The sequence below is a fragment of the Odocoileus virginianus genome, chromosome 24 (assembly GCF_023699985.2).
Source record: "Odocoileus virginianus isolate 20LAN1187 ecotype Illinois chromosome 24, Ovbor_1.2, whole genome shotgun sequence".
In the NCBI taxonomy this organism is placed as follows: Eukaryota; Metazoa; Chordata; class Mammalia; order Artiodactyla; family Cervidae; genus Odocoileus; species Odocoileus virginianus.
This window is the reverse complement of record NC_069697.1, coordinates 28,513,105-28,529,635: the sequence shown is the minus strand read 5'-3', so window position 1 is coordinate 28,529,635 and position 16,531 is coordinate 28,513,105. Positions and strand designations below refer to the sequence as shown.

Sequence of the window (16,531 nt, the reverse complement as noted above, 5' to 3'; positions counted from 1 at the left end):
ATATCTCCTATTTAAAACAACTTTATTGAGGCACATTTTGCATATCATAATTCACCCTTTTCAAGGATATAACCCAATGATGCTTTTATCCCAGATTCATCAAATTCTCCAGCATAAATCAGTTTTAGAACATTTTGATCAACCCAATATGATCTCTCATGTGCATTTTATGTTAACCTCCCTCACCCCCTGCCCCTAGTAATTCATAGTCTACTTTCCATCTTAATAGCTTTTCCTTTTCTGGATAGTTTACATAAATGGAAATTTATGTGGCCTCTTTTATCTGGCTTCTTTGAGCATGTTTTCCTGGTTTATCCACATTGTAGCATGCATGCATAATCTGTTCCTTTTTTATTGTTGAATAGTATTTTACTGTATGGAGAGAGCATATTTTGTCCATCATTCACTTGTTTTTGGAATTTAGGTTGTTTTCAACTGGGCTATTATGACTAATGCCGCTAACAACGTTCCTGTGAGAGTCTTTATGTGGATACACTCTCACTTCTCTTAGATTGATATCTAAACGTGAAATTACTGAATCACAAGGTAAATTTATGTTTAACATTTTAAGAAACTGCCAAACTGCCAAAATTGCTCTACCATTTTACCTTTGCCACCAACAGTTTGTGAAGATTCCTGTTTTTCCATATCTCTCAAAAGTTAGCTATTACTTGTATTTTAGGATATGGCCACTACGTGAAAAATAATCCCCCTCAAAAGATTTTTAGAATATTCATTGAGGAGGAAACGACCCTCTATCAGAAACTGACTGAGGTCCTCCAGAGAGCAGAGGGCGCTCCAAGACAGGGCGCCTTCTCTTAGCTGTTACTGCGCCATCTTAGCGAGATCTCCGTTGCTAGGAGACGGAGACGCGTCCTTTGGTTTGGGAACCCTGCCACACCGTTCTCCCAGGTTTTCTCTAGCCTGAGGTCTGAGATCGAAGGTCCCACTGCCTTGCAGGGGCAGTTCCAGAAGACCCTTTTCTGGAGACGTTTCCCTCCTGCCCTTTTAATGCTGGCCGTGGCAGGCGGAGGACCCTCGCCCAGATTCAGCTATGTCTAAGAAAGTGAAAAAAGCCAAGGTGCCGCTGTCGGATGAGGAGCAGCTGCTTCTGTTTCAGCAGAAGTTGCTGGCAGAGGAGGAGATGGCCAAGAAGAAAGAGAGGCTCCTGAACCAGTTCTTGAAGGTGATGGGTTTTTGCATTACTTTCTGCCCAACCCCACCCACCCCGTGCCCTGGTCCTGTCACCTTGAACCCTGTCTTTGTGGCAGCCTTATTTTCATGGTAGCCTCCTCTCCCCCTGGAAATCTTAAGACCCAGATAGACTTAGATTTCAGGCAATATTGTATAGGGGAAGGAGCAGTTCTCTGTGGAGCATGGAGGCAGGGAGATGGTATAGAGCTTGACAATCACTACTGAGCCCCAGAACTGGGATAGTAGGTGCTATCATCTGTCTGAGCTATCTGAAAGTCTGATATTCTCCCTCGAGATGAGCCATTACAAACAATGTCCTGCTCTGATGCCTCCATCCAGAAGGAAACTCACCATAGCCCTCCCTAAAATGCCACTGGGCAGATCCTGTCTTACTTAAGACCCTCCCAAAACAAGAATAAGAACTCCTGAATGTTAGCCATCAGGTCCCTCAGAAAAGACAAAGGGTAAGATGACAGTTGACAAACTAAGTTTGATCTTGTTTGTTGTACTGTATCAGGGCTTTTAGCCCTGACCTCCGGGCTTGTTGTTGTTCAGTCTCTAAGTCATATCTGACTCTGCAACCCCATGGACTGTAGCACTCCAAGGCTCCTCTGTCCTCTATTATCTCCCAGAGTTTGCTCAAATTCATTTGTCCATTGAATCAGTGATGCTATCTAACCATCTCATCCTTTGACCTCTGGTTTGTGTGTGGGGGGGGGTATGTTTATTCCTTCCCACAGGACAAGCTGGCCAAGGAGGAACACAACAGTGCTCTGAACCTTAATAAGATTAATACACAGTGGAGAACGGTCCTTCGAGAAGTCAAGACCAGAGAGCTTCATAAGGACATTGAGATCCTCAGCCAAACATTTGAACGAGTGGTGGACTGCAAGGACAGTGTCATCAAGGCAAGCTCTCTTCCCAAAGAAACACTTGATTATGACTGCCTTTGATCTCTTAATAGAATGGGCCTAGTGAATTAATTCCTGTTAAAGCGCTCCCAAGACACGCTGTGATGCAGCTAGGCTATGGTTCATATCACTGAAGTGAAAAATAGAATACTGAGCTGTCATCCCTCCCCGTCTGTTAGAGGAGCCATTCTCCTTGATCATCTACTGCCTCAAACCAGTACTATACAGTATTGGAGTTGAAAGGCACAGTAGACATAACCCAATGACTTGAACTTAGTCCTAAGCATTCATTTCAATGTGATAAGGCTTAGTTCCAGAAAGAAGAAGAAGTTTGCCCAAGGTCACACAGCTAGTCAGTGAGAGAGCTGTGACTACAGCATGGATTTCTTGATTCCCACTCTAGTGCTTTATGCAGCCAAATTCCATGTGGCCTCTTGGATTCAACTTCAGTGGCCATGGATGAGGTTGTGAAGATCTCCATTGGTAAGAACGGTTCTGGATCTCTAACCAATTCAATCAGCTAACTTTATGCCCTTGGGAGGTTCTTGAGCTGAGTACATACCATCTTTTTCCCTAAGGGATTTTCTTCTCTTGAGTTTCAAGTCCCTATATTTAGGATCCCTCAATATCTGTTCCTGTTTTTTGCACTGTTCTCACAACTGAACTCATGAGTTCCTCCTCTCTCCAGTCCCCTTTCCCATACTCCACAATCTGGTCTTCCTCATACTCTCTGTTTGGGTGGCTGGTGCCACTCAACATCACCCAACCTGGGAATCTGGGAATCATTCTAGCTTTGGCCTCTATCCCTGACTTCTGGTACTAAGTCTTATGGAAATCTTCTGCCTAAATAAGTCACACCCTTGAAGAGTCTATTCCCCCCCCACCCCGCTATCCTGCTGTAGCTGAGACCCAGGTATTATCTCTACTGCAATAACTTCTTATCTTCCAGTGCTTGGTTGTCTACACAATGACCAGGATTATTTTTCTAAAACAAAAATCTGTTCCTGTTACTCCACTGTGTAAATCTCCTTAGAGGCTCCCCCCCTCCACAGAAGGAACAGCAAAGCCTTTCATGATCTGGCCTCTACCTGGACCTTTCACATAGCCAGCCTTCTTTCCTGTGCCTTTGCACATGCTGTTCCCTCTATCTGGAATTCTCTTTTCCTTATCTCCTCATTTTTCCTGGCAAATTCTTACTCCTCCTCCAAGAGTGACACAAATGAGATCTCTACTATGAAGCCTTCCGCAGTTCACTCTGTCTTTTATATCCCCTTGTCACTGGGAAATCATCAACTTCATAGCATTTTCCATGTTGTGCTATAACATTTTTTCAAATTTTATAAAATGGGAATTTAATATGTACCTGTTTTTTTTTCTCAGAATTTATTTGTAATTTTCAATTTATATAACTTTTCCTACTGAAAGACTTCAGACTCCTTTGGAGACAGTGAAAATGTCTTTTCATCTCTGAATCCTCAGCATCTGGCACAGTTCTGATACAGAGCAGATTTAGTACACCTTAGCTGAGTGAGTGAACAGTCTTCCATTATCAGCACCTATTTCATAAGATCTTTTCCATACTAAAGTTGCTCAGTCGTGTCTAACTCTTTGCAACCCCACGTAATTCTTTGCAACCCCCTGGCGGGGCTGTAACCCACCAGGCTCCTCTGTCCATAGAATTCTCTAGGCAAGAATAGTGGAATGGGTTGCCATTCTCTACTCCAGGGGATCTTCCCAACCCAGGGATCGAACCTGGGTCTCCTACATCACCAGCAGATTCTTTATTGTCTGAGCTACCAGGGAAGCCCCATATTAAACATATAAGTAAAAGCTAGCAATGTGGTAGTTTACAGTGAGTGGATCATCTGGACATTTGGTAAAGGCTTTTTTGCTTTATTCATTTTAATTTTAATTTGTTTTGCTTTTTTGAGTAAGTAGTTCACTCACATTATTCAAAATTCAAGAGATAAAAAAGTTATGTAAGAAAAGTTCCCTTCCGCTGGTGCCTTTCAACCACCCAGTGCCCCTCCTGATAATTTTAGTTGCATGAATAAAGCTTTTTTTTTACACAAATGGTAGTATTACATAGTGTTCTGCCTCTTGTCTTTTTCATTTAACGATATATCCTGGGGACTATTCCACATGAGCCCATGCTTCTCATTTTGTTTTACAACTGCGTAGTATTCTGTACTGTTGTTTAACATGTTACTTGGTCCTCAGTATTTCCTGTGTCTTGGTAATTCCAACTAGAAGCTTGCAGGTGATGTGTTCTTTTATAGCAGCTGTTGATTAATTAATTAACTAATTGTTAATTAATTGGGGTTGCAAAATGCTGATTTCTTTTTTTTTAATGCTGATTTTCTAATAGTATCATTCTTTTTTCATTTATTAGTTCAAATACTTCTATAAAGAGATACTTACTATCATTTACCATTCAGTTAACCCAGAGGTATAATTTATATAAAAAATGCCTGACTCTTTCTCTTCCCTTTTTTTCTTCTCTTCCCTTTTATAAACCAGTTTTTTTAAAAAAATTCATTGTCTGGCATCCTCTAATGGTAACTGATTTTTTTTTAAGTATCCTGATAAACTCATAATCAAATATATTTGATATTTTTTAATCCATTGCCATTCTTATCCTTATTGATGTTCACACTGTCGCTGTTTTTTTGCCAGTGGATGTCTTCTCATTATCTATGGCTACATCACAAACCACCTTAAATTAGCGACTTACAACAGCAGTTTATTTCACTGTCTCTCAGGGTTCTGTAGGTTGACTTGGCTTAGCAGGGAGGTTCTTGCCTGGCACCTCTCACACGGTTTTCAGTGAGATGTCACTTGGGACGGCAGTCACCTGGGGGCTTGACTGAGCTGCCTGTGTAAGATGACTGGCAGTGAATTCTGACTGTCCAAAGGGAGCTCAGCAGGGCTGTTGACTGGAATGAATGCTTTCACAGGGCATCTCCACTGGCACTGGCTTCTCACATTCCAAAGCGGGACAACTCGAGCTCCCAGAGCCAAAGAATTGGCATTAGGAACTGGGGAAAATAAGAACTAGCTAGTTGAATACATTTTTATTTTCTCACAGGGCTGCCATTCAGCCAAAGTGGTAACTCTGTGTTTCCCACCCAGTCTTTAGCAAAGGACCTGTCGGAAGCTGAGGAGCAGTACGCCCACGCCCTGCGCAGCCACCTGCATAGCATCGACCAGCTCTTGGCCCTGCAGAGATGCCGGCTCAACCTCCTAGAGGAGAGTTACAACATGGAGCTGGAGGCCCTAACCAAGGAGTTTGAGACTGAAAGGTGTGGGGGCCTAAGAGGAGCTGTGGTCGCGGGGACGGGGGTGGGGCGGGGTGGTGGTGGAGTTGAGCCCAGGGGTGTATCCAGAGCCTATGTCAAGATGCTACCTGTAAGCAGCCACCCACTTTCAGCGATCAAAATCCTATCCATCTACCTACCTGGAGGACAGTGATAGTGTGGGCAAATTAATGAGATGGCACCACTCAGGCCCTCTCGCCCTACCCTCTCATGCCCTCTGCCCCATGTTCTGTAAACAATGATTATGTAATTGCAGAGGTCGCTTGTAGCACTGCGCATGCGCGTCAGGAGTTACTCGCTGGGTTCCGGACTCCTTTGTGCGGTATGCCTACATGAGCATCACCTGGAAAAGCCCAGAAGGGTTGTGTGCAATTATGTTGTGTTGTGTTATGTCTACTGCTACGGCTGCAGCGTCAGCCAGGAGAGAGGCTGTGTTATGGCTGCCGTGCCAGCCAGGAGAGAATAAACCGGGCTACAATTCCTACAGTGTCTGGCGTCTTCTTCCAACCTCTGAGCTCTCGGCTTACCTATCCTGGGTTCAGCGAACAGTGCGGACAGTGTGAACAGAAGAAAATTGGCATCCGGAACAGGATCAGCAATACAGATGGGAAAGAGACTTTTCACTGCAACCTTTTGTACTTTTTAATTTTTTTTATCATATGAATATATTACCTATTCAAAAATCAAACTAATATTATTCATTTTTTCTGGCCCTGCAAAGGACAGAAGCTGCCCTCCTTCTATTCTTCAGTACCTAAGAGTTTGTACCATTCATATAGTTTTATTACATACTGCTTTGCATTGTCATTATTGGTCTATATGCTTTATGCCTCAGAGCAGGAACAGTATCTTATCTCCTACAGGAAAACAATTATTGATCAACATGAAAAAGAGATTCACTACCTACAAGACGTTTTCATGGCCATGGAGCAGAACTACATAGATTCTGAATATGAAAGCAAGCTGGAGTTCCAGAGCATGTGGGACGATCTGAAAAACAAGGTACGGAGGGAGAGCAGATGGGCAGGAGGTGGGAAGAAGAGAGAAAAAAGTTCTGAAGGTAGTAGAGCTAGAAGAGATCCCTTTAACCAACACAGTCAATAAAATGCCTGTTGCCACTGTAGGTATACCCCTGCGGCTTTTTATAATTTTGTGAAAATTGGTGAGGAGGAAAGACCATTCTGAAATACCAAGAAAATGCATTTTAGAGCTAACACACACCAAGGAGATCCTCTCGCTTCACCCCTGGGATCTGTAGAAGAAGAAATTAAGGTCCAAAGAGCACCTTAATGACCTGCCAAAGTCAGGCTGCTGATCTGTGATCAAGCCAGGGGGGAGTCTAGTTCTCCTGCCACTTGGCCCCAAGAGCTTCCACCACCCTGGAGGCTGCCAACTTAGACAATCTGCAGACCTGGGTTGGGAGGGTAGAGTGCTTTGTTTTCATTTTGTCCTATAATGTTTCATACAAATTTTGATAAGCTTTCTACATTTAAAAATTGGGAGCTTTCACAAAAAAAATTCCAAAATTGCAACTTCCCCTAAACAATTTAAAGATCTGGTAACACTGGGGCACATTTTCAAATGGGGACATTCCTATGGAGCTGAGCAGCTGTGCCCTCACCCCCACCACCATGGGGCATTTCCTCTGGGGTTCACCACCAGCCCCACATAGCCCACAGCACTTATTTATATCATCTGCCTGGTCTTTGTAGGCATTTTCACTGGCAACCTCTGCACCATGCTGTGCTACAAACAGTTCAAGAGGGGGAGGTGTTGGTGCCACTGAAAGGGCACTAATAGGTTAAGTTCAAGCACTGGCTATTTTGGGATCACTTCCCAGAATTTAGAAGAGAAGCACTTTCTAAGACTGCAGCTGGAGAACATAGTAGAAGATCTGTGGAGAAGGTTCCAGGATGCACTCAAGAATTACACTGATGCCACAGAGGATCGAAAGATTGCCTTCGAGACTCTCAAGGTGAAGGACGAGAAAAACTCCAAAGAGATTGAAGTACAGATGAAAAAAATACAGAAACTACAGGTTAGTGCAGCTAACCTGAGCGACTCACTGCTTTAACTGCTCCATTATCCTCTGTTGTTCTTCCCATTTCCCCTGGGCTTCATCACTATTTTGGGAGAGATGGTATGCTCTGATTTCAGTCCCCAGACAGTCCTTCTATCTGCTCAGTGAAGACCCTCACGTAGTCAAGTGTTTCCTCTAATCTGCCCTGTTCCTCTAGGATTCCATCATTATTTTAAAAGGCAAGATCCTGGTGCACAGCCGCGAGAGTGAAGAACAGAATCAGGACATTCGAGAAGACAAGGAGTTGGTCCTGGTACAACTGCGGAAACTTAAGGCCCAGAGGACTCAAGCCCGGGCAATAGCACAGGAGAACTTAGTCAAACTCACCTTGGAAAGCAATGCTACCCTCAAGGCCCTGAGGGAGATTGTCGACAAGGTAACAAAGGGAAGAGGGTAGCCAGAACAGAACCAGGGAACCTGGCTCCCTGCAGAATGAAAGGGGCTGGCAAAACAGAGGGCTTCCCCCAGCTTCCTACCTGAGTGCACACTTGGAACACCCATTTTATTTCATGTTCCTTTCCCTCTCACATATTATTTATTTAATATTTATTTCTTTCATTTCTGTGCTGCGTCGGGTCTTAGTTGTGGCATGCGAGTTTCTCTCTCCTTGTGGCGTACAGGCTCAGTAGTTGCAGCACACGGGCTCTCTAGCTGAGGCACCCGAGCTTAGTTGTTCCATGGTGTGTGGGATCTTAATTCTCCAACCAGGGATGGAACCCATGTGTCCTGCATTGGAAGACAGATCCTTAACCACTGGACCACCAGGAAGTCCCTCACCTCTCACCTCTTCAATTTAATGAGTTAACAGTGAATGGGTTTTAGAAGAATATTAAATTTTTGGCATAGTGTTTGTAAGCCCTTTGTATTGGATGTATTACTTTTATATCCCATTTGGCTAAGTAGCTTCCCTGGGTTGAAGCAGGGGAACCAACTCCACTATTTCCCCTTCCCAATCCCTTTCCTAATAGAAGGTTTCTGCTTGCTTCCAACAGGGTGAAAAGATTCTTAAACTTGCTGAAATATGTAGGAAATTTGAAACAGAAGAAGAAAAGGTGCTGCCTTTTTATTCATCGGCATTGGCTCCCACAGAGCAGGAAGAGATAGAAACAATGGATCCAGAGGAGTTTAAGGAAGAACTTGGAAAGGTAAGGTTCCACGGGCTCAAGGCCATCACCTGAGGCTGGGGTGAGAGAGCCCTGGGCTACACTTGCTAACAGATCCTATCACACACCTCCCTGTAACTCACTCCCAGGTGATAATGGACTACAAAGGGATGGAGAATTTCTGGAAAAGGTACAACAAAGTGAAACTGGAGCAACTGAGCCTTCGGCACAGACGTGTTCAGTTGTTGGAAATCAATGAGAAGCTGCGGGAGATGCTTAGGCAGTACTTGGATGGCATCTCCGTGAGTGATGAAGTGCTGAGCCAGCTCAACCCACTCTTCATCGTCAATCACCGCAGCAACTTACCCCAGCTCCTGCCTGCGCCTACAGCCCAGCCAGGTGACAAAAAACCTCCAGTCACTTACAGCATCATTGAAGCAGCCCATGTGGGCTCCCACACCCTGTGATACAAGGGGAAAAGCTCTTTTCAATTCCCAGAGAATGTTTTGAGGAACCCAAGGACTTTGTTATTAAAAATCACCATGGACTTTATGAGCTCTCTATATCTTTTCCATGTTGGATAAAACAGTCTACTTGGAGGATACTAGGAATACAGCAGCCCTAGGGGGTAGAGAGGGCTTCCCAGGTGGTACTAGTGGTAAGAAAAAAACCCACCTGCCAATACAAGAGATGAAAGAGATGTGGGTTTCAATCCCTAGTTTGGGAAGATCGCCTGGAGGAGGGTACAGCAACCCACTCCAGTATTCTTGCCTGGAGAATCCCATGGACCGAGGAGCCTGGGGGCCTACTGTCTATGGGGTCACAAAGAGTCAGACACGACTGACGCGACTTGGCATACACACAGCACAGGGAGTAGAGGGCAGCCAGGCGACCACCCCGACGCTTACTTCTCAGTGAGGTATTGCTCCTCGGTGTCAGGACATCCTGGGAGCCAAAACCCATGCTTTCAGGACCCAGAGATCCTATGGTCCTTGGTGTAAGTTAGGACAGGAAGAGGCCAGAGGAACTGATCCAAAGCCTCTGACCACCCACTGCCAAGCAGAACCCAACTAAAAATGCCTTTTTCCTTAGCCCTTTATCTCTTTCCCACTTACAAAGGCAGCCACAGAATGTATCAAGTGAAGAATGCAAAGTTTTTTTAAAATTGTTTATTATTTCTTTTTGCTCTTGTTTCGTTTCTCTTCCTTGAGCTTCTTTTTGGAGATTTTAGGACTGCTGGCCTTTCTGTATAGATGATAGCCAATAAGGCCCAGGAGGGCTGGCACCATGGCCATGCCTACCAGAGGCAAAATGCCCTTCACCAGCTTCTGCCAGTAGTTGGCTCGGATCAGGGCAATCAGTTCCACGTCAAAATGCAGCTCTGCATCCGCTGGAGGCAGAGAGGAGGTGAGGGTTAGAATCCCTGTGCACTGTATCCAGGGCTCAGAATCTGAATGCAAATAGGGAGGGCAGACCACACCGCAGCAACATCTGTGAAGTTGGCAAGATTTAAATGTGGGGCTGAGTTCTCTTAATTCGAGAGGCAGAGGAGGGTTATGAGGCTCTTAAGTGATAGTCATGTTTATCCCAAATATACAAGTGTGGCTTGTCTTCACTGACAGGTCTTTGACACAACAGGAGAACCTTTGTGAAAAGTACAGGCTGTTCTCCATTTATAAGTTAGAGAACCTCTGTACTAACTGTATCTCTATAAACAGCCACATGGATAGAATCTTTGCAAGGCTGAAATTAATTGGACTTAAACTAGACTTTTTAAAATAAGCAATAAGCACACTCACTGTGATTCTTTAAAAAAAAAAAAAGAAAACAGGTGTTTCAACATGGCTAGAGAGGCAGGATGTGGTTTAAGACATTCGGAATGGAGAAATGAACAGGAGTGAGATGGGGGAGAAATGTAAACAAGCAGTACTGGAGATGACGAGGCAAAGAAGCTTTGGGTAAAAGAATTTCTCTTTAGTCCCCTGAGCCTCTCTCTGGGTCTCCCTCTAAGCTAGAACTTAGGATAAGAATTTTTATCCCAGTACAGTTCATTTTAGCTAATGGAACATTTCTTATAACCAAAAGCAAGAGATCTGTATCTTGGAAAATCTGTCTAGGCTCAGGCCTTAAAAAATAGATATTAGCAGTGACCTGTGAGGGCTTGACTTTTTTAAAGATTTTTTTTTTTAATGTGGATCATTTTTAAAGTCTTTATTGAATTTATAACAATATTACTTCTGTTTTGTTTTGGTTTTTTGGCCCAGAGGCATGGAACTCACACCCCCAACATTAGAAGGGGAAGTGTTACCTAGAACCCCAGGGAGGCCCCCAGGCTTGGCTTTTAAATGTTGTTTTTATTTTGTTTTGAATTACTTGACTGTGACCATTTTCAGTATATCATCTCTGGTAGAGGCTGAAAGGAACTGTGGAGATGTGGTGAGAAGCCAGGTCAGCTGCACAAATGACAGTCTGGAGTTATAGGAAACGCACAGGAAAGAAGGCCAGAGTTCTCAGAGAGGTGGCACAGGCAGCAGACTCATGTGGCTCAAGCAAGGGTCACCTCCCTAGAAAGTTGCCGGCTGCCAGAGGACAAGCCAGGGGGCTTTAACAGGTTATATGTCTCTAGTCCCTGCTGGTGATCAGAGGAGGAAAAGGGTGGCCCTGCAGAAGGAGGCATACGCCAATCCTATACCATTTAGCAAACTGGGTTTAGACCTTCTCAGGCTTCAAAGGGCATAGCTCCTTGTAGCTCTTAGGGACTGTTTTGTTTGTTTGTTTTTTGGCTGCGCTGTCTGGCATATGGGATCTTAGTTCCCCGAGCCGGGCTCACACCTGCGCTCTCTGCATTGGAAGCACAAGAGTCTTAACCTCTGGATCGCCAGGGAAGTCCCAGGGACTGGGTATCTCGATAGCCAGAGAGATGCCTTGTCAGATTACCTGGGATAGATGGTGGAAATCCCCGTTTTCCATAGGCCAGGTGAGAAGGAATGATTACCCTTCGCTTCTCTCTGAGGAAAGGAATGTGAGTCATAGCCAGGGGTAGAACCTGGTGGGCCAACCACGTCAGTCCATCTGAAGTCCCACCAACAAAACCCTCTGGATATTCACACTCAAAACATGAACTTTCCCACCTGAGCACCAAACAGGTTGCTGGCCAAGGTGTCCATCCCCCCAGGTGTCTCAACTCCACCAAAAGAACCCCCAGCCAGAAAAAGCCTGAGGCTTCATCCAGAGCCCCCAGGCCCAGAGATCGGGACCTACCCAGTACCAAGCCAGAGCCCATTCTCCTTCCTCCTCTAGGAGCAGAGACAGCCTCCACCCATGCAGAAAGGGTACACCCAAAACCACCCCTGCCCAGATACTCACCCCACACACATGTCTAGAAGGCTCTGCTCCAGACCTTGAGGAAGAAGACACAAATGAATAGGAAGCTATCTACATTCCCCAAATCCTGGGAGAAGAAGATCAAAGGCTCCCCATGAACCTCAACTGAGCTCCCCACGACCCTCAACTGAGCTCCCCACTTCTGGAATCTCTGGCTTCCCAATGTGGTATGTGGCAAGAGGAGTACTAGGAGTGGGATTTAAACCTCAGGAGGTGAGTGGTAGAACCCAGGGCGGGGGTGGGGAGGGCGCATTTCCAAGGTAGCTGAGGGGTTAAAAAGACTAAGAAAGGGCTTAGGTTGGGAAGAAATGGAATGGGAGGTTCAGCTCACATACCTGGTATCACCTGCTTTTGGCCAAGTTCTATAACCAGAGGGTCTCTGCTCAGAGACGTGTCAAAGATGCGTCCATCTACCAGGCTGCCCTGGGGGTGGGAGGGAGAGCATCTAGAGCGCACACCTATACCGCTCCCTCCCAGCAGGGTGCGCACGCACCTGGCCTCGGGCTGCAACCCCCTGGCAGCTGCAGTCTAACGTTCCCTTTCGGGCAGAAAGGAACAGGAAGCCCCAGAAGGGCTGGCACTTCTCGGAGATCCCTCCACCCTTCACTTCACTGCGGAAGAGCGGGGAAGGGGAAAAGGTAGGGAAGAGGCGCGCCCCTCCCCCTCGCCACGTGCCAGAGGACCCCAGAGCCGGAGTTACTCCCGGACCGCTTGCCACGTGTCCAAGCCAAAGCTGACGTGTTTCAGCGGGGCGCCAGCCCCGGGGCCCCGCCGCGGCCCCCCAGGCCCCTCACCGAGTAGTGTATGTGAAGCGTGTCTCCAAAGGCAGCAGGCTCAGCACACGGCTCGGGGGGCTCCACCTATGATCGCACTACACGAGTCAAGAAGGTTCCTGCCCCTCGACCCAGCGCCCCCCAGTTCGGTGCCCGCACTCCCTCCTCCCCGCTCCAGGATCCTTTAGACCCCGACCTTCCCCGCCACCGGGCCGACCTCCATCCACAGCGCCCGCCCGGGATTCTCTCCTCCTCACCAGGGTCTCCACTTGGAGGGTCCGGACGGGACTTTCGGTTTCGGACCCAGCCTCCGCCCGGCACACCGCCCCCCTGAGCAGCAGCAGCAGCAGCAGTCGGAGCGGGAGAAGTGAGGGGCGCAGAGTCATAACTGGGTGCGGGCAGGGCTCAGGGCACGCAGGGCAAGCCGCTGGGTGACAGGGGCTCGGACCGCAGTTCCTTCAGCGCCCAGGCCAGACTGGATGGGACGGGGCGGGTCGCGACGCGCCAGCTCCTCCTCCCGCAGCCCTTCCTCCACTTAGTCCCCGCCTCCGGAGGGAGGCGGCCACGGGAGCTCTCCCGGCCCTCAGATCCAGAGGGTGAGGCTCCGACCTGTCGGTTAGCCGTTCGTTGGGTCCCACAGCGAGCAGCTGGCTGAGTCACATCTAGCATCCATTTACGATTACCTATTGTGTTCCAGACACTCGTCTGTAATCCTCAAAACCACTTTGAAAGGTAGACATAATTGTTTCTATTTTACAGATGAGGAACTGGGTGTTCGGGTTAAGTAACTTTAACTTACTTAAGTTAAACTAGCTAGTTTAGCTTAACTAGCTAGGTGGTAACAGAGACAGGACTCAATCCTAGGACTACCTGAGTCTAGTCCGGTTGCTCCACACTCTTTCCTCTTAAGTTTCCTCACACCTATCCTGGCAGGATCTGGCTGGCCCACCCCAGCCCAGCAGTTGTCAAAGATGGCAGCCCCCTCCCACATCCAGCCATTCAGCTTGCATTCCTGGAGGTCATATACCCAAAAGGAGGCAGGGAGGGTGCTGTCCCATCACCCCACCCTTAGGGATGGTAGCTGAAAAGAGCACAGGGCTGTTTACTGTAAGGAGGGGGTGGATCCCTGGTCTTTTCCTCTGAGAGGACCATTTATTTCAACAAACCTGTCAAAAGGGCAGCTACATACACCCGTTTTATGTTTGTGCGAGGACTTCAGTTTTTAGAAGTTTTCTATTATCTCAGGTGACCCTTCTCATGATTCAAGCACTCACTGCCCACTTAGGCCTTGGCTATCTGGATTCTGCCCATCAGTGAGCTCACAGTCATGTTTTGGGGTCACCTCTTAGGCCTTGTCCTCCTTAGCATCTCTCTGGTCCATGATGCCTGAGCTCTGACTGCCCTCCCAAGCTTTAGACACAACTGTGTACTGCATGCCTCCACCTGGACATCTGATCAGTACCTCAAATCAACACACACACACTGCCGTACTCATTCCTCTTTCTCCTCCATCCCACCTGTAACAATCTGGATTTTACACCCAGCATCCTGTTTCCATTTGTTCTGCCATCAGCCTCCTCTTTGATTCTCCTTTCAGCCACCCCACATCCAACCAGTCTCCTCTGGATTCTCCCTCCACAGCCTCTCCAGCTCTTTCCATTCCCACGGCTACCACCCTAATTAACCCTTCATTCTTTCTTTGGGGTTCTTTAGGCTGCGCTAGGTCTTCGTTGCTGTGCTGGGGCTTTCTCTCTGGTTGCAGTGAGCAGTGGCTACTCTCCAGTTGTGGAGAGCAGCCTTCTCATTGCGATAGTTTCTCTTATCTGGGGGCATAGGCTCTAGGCTGCTGGGGCTTCAGGAGCTGCAGCTTGCAGGCCCTACAGCACAGGCTCACTAGTTGTGGTGCATGGGCTTAGTTGCCCCAGGCATGTAGAATCTTCCTGGACCAAGGATCTAACCCATGTCCCCCCGAATTGGCAGGCAGATTCTTAACCACTGGACCACCAGGGAAGTCTCTCTTTTGGCTTATCTTTTTTTTCTTTAAAGCCCCCTTCTAGAGGTGATGGAACACTTTGTATCTTGATAGGGATGTGGGTTACATGGGTGTATGCTTGTCAAACTGTATGTGTGCACTGTATGCAAATTATACCTCAAATTTTTTTAAAAAGGAAACAAAATCAAACACAAAAAACTATATTTAAAAAAAAAAAAAACCAAAACTATTATTTCCAAGTCTCCCTTCAAGTCTGATATGGTCAATAAGACATAATATTGTCCTGGACTTTCAGGGAGGCTGCTTAAAAGGAGCTAATTTAGCTAAGAAATGTGTCATAGTGCTCCACCTTCTCCCCCCAGTCTCCTTCCCTTCCTTCTTTCTGTTGCCTGGAATGAAGATGAGATGAACTACACTCTAGCAGCCATATTAGATCATGAGGTGAGCATGAGAATGTAAGCTACACGCTAGGACAGTGATAACTATAGCGCCACCATTCCAAGCCTACACCAGGTACCTTTTAACTGAGGTAGAAATTAACTTCTATCTTGTTAAAACAACAAAGGGTAATAAGCCCTCAGCTTCTTTCTACTCTAGCCCATTCTGTACACTGCTGCCATCTGTTCAGCTTCAGTCATGTTACCTACCTGCCCACTAAAAAGCCTGCATGGCTCCACATTGCCCAGTGAATTAAATTCAGACAACTTGACATACCAATTAAAAGCTTTCATTATCTGGTCTTAATCTGCCTTTCCAAATTTTGCTTTGATTCCATTAAAATAAAAGCCTTAAAAACAGAACTTCACCTTTCCCATTTTTATATTCTCATTGCCTAGTATGGTGCCTGACACATTAGATGCTCAATTGAATCAAATCCTCTTGGCATCATGATGCTCTTGTCATCGGATGAACCTGCATTGTCTTCATCTCTGTGCACAGCTCATGCTCTTTCCCTCACCTGTCAAGCTCCCTCCAAGCCAAACTCAATCTGTGAAGTTCTGTTCCCCTAGCTGGAAGTGACTTATTTCTGAACTTCAGGCAAATGCTTGGGGACTTTATTGTATTCTCCCTTGTGTTGTAGTTATTTGTGTATTCCTGCTCCTCCCTCCCCCTCTCAAGAGTGAACTCACCGATGGCAAGGACAAGGCTGTGATCATATCTGGAGTCCCGTAGGTGCCAGCTGCACAATACTCTCCATACGAGATTCTAGACAAATATGCTTTGAGTAAATATACTATGCAAAACTGAGACACCATTAGAGGGAAAACCAAAATATACAGAAAACCTCCAAGACAAGCATATATACCTTTAAGTTAAAAAAAAAAACTAGACTAATACATGTGATATGAGTCCCTTTGTATTTTAACCCCTTCCCAAATATGGATAGATAGATATATTTAGAAAAGGAACTAGAGGATGCACACCAACCAACTGAGGGTGGTTACCTTTGGGAACAGAGTGAGCAGAGGGGAATAAGTATTATGTGTTGCTCTGAACATTTATGTATTATTTGGGTCTTTTGCAATAGGAATTATTTGGGTTACAAAAATAAATTGTAAAATTTTGAATGTGTGATCATGATATCCAGCCATCCAAGATGATGTGTGGGAAGCGTTGAAAGAGTTGGGCTAACAGAGCTAAAGGAGCCAAACTGAGAAGCAAAGCATCCTTGTGTTATTGTTTTGTCCACACTGCATGACTTATGGGATTTTAGTTCTCCTACCAGGGATCGAACCCGGGGACCTGGCAGTGACAGCGCTGAGCCCTAACCACTGG

The 16,531-nt window shown here is 46.3% G+C and overlaps 2 protein-coding genes across 2 annotated transcripts; one reads left to right on the top strand and one right to left on the bottom strand.

The window, feature by feature from the left end:
* Positions 1-505: 505 nt before the first annotated feature.
* Positions 506-9,157, top strand: CCDC65 (coiled-coil domain containing 65). Its single transcript, XM_020886945.2, has 8 exons — positions 506-1,186; positions 1,935-2,102; positions 5,238-5,407; positions 6,286-6,424; positions 7,263-7,460; positions 7,660-7,878; positions 8,495-8,647; positions 8,755-9,157. Exons 1-8 carry the CDS (start codon positions 1,055-1,057, stop codon positions 9,070-9,072), a joined length of 1,497 nt encoding a protein of 498 aa, XP_020742604.1. The 5' UTR covers positions 506-1,054; the 3' UTR covers positions 9,073-9,157.
* Positions 7,980-13,255, bottom strand: FKBP11 (FKBP prolyl isomerase 11). Its single transcript, XM_020886943.2, has 6 exons — positions 13,020-13,255; positions 12,784-12,849; positions 12,325-12,412; positions 11,972-12,005; positions 11,543-11,613; positions 7,980-9,995 (listed from the first exon to the last, which is right to left on the bottom strand). The coding sequence occupies exons 1-6, from the start codon at positions 13,146-13,148 to the stop codon at positions 9,778-9,780; spliced, it is 606 nt and encodes a 201-aa protein (XP_020742602.1). The 5' UTR covers positions 13,149-13,255; the 3' UTR covers positions 7,980-9,777.
* Positions 13,256-16,531: the final 3,276 nt, after the last annotated feature.

What these genes read in the sequence shown, in the direction of transcription:
- CCDC65 (XM_020886945.2), top strand. Translation starts at nt 1,055, where the DNA reads ATGTCTAAGAAAGTGAAAAAAGCCAAGGTGCCGCTGTCGGATGAGGAG. An exon ending in TGAGGGAGATTGTCGACAAG is followed by an intron (nt 7,879 to 8,494) that starts GTAACAAAGGGA and finishes TGCTTCCAACAG; the next exon opens with GGTGAAAAGATTCTTAAACT. An exon ending in TTAAGGAAGAACTTGGAAAG is followed by an intron (nt 8,648 to 8,754) that starts GTAAGGTTCCAC and finishes ACTCACTCCCAG; the next exon opens with GTGATAATGGACTACAAAGG.
- FKBP11 (XM_020886943.2), bottom strand. Translation starts at nt 13,148, where the DNA reads ATGACTCTGCGCCCCTCACTTCTCCCGCTCCGACTGCTGCTGCTGCTG. An exon ending in CTTCTAGACATGTGTGTGGG is followed by an intron (nt 11,614 to 11,971) that starts GTGAGTATCTGG and finishes TCCTTTCCTCAG; the next exon opens with AGAGAAGCGAAGGGTAATCA. An exon ending in ATTTCCACCATCTATCCCAG is followed by an intron (nt 9,996 to 11,542) that starts GTAATCTGACAA and finishes CTCTGCCTCCAG; the next exon opens with CGGATGCAGAGCTGCATTTT.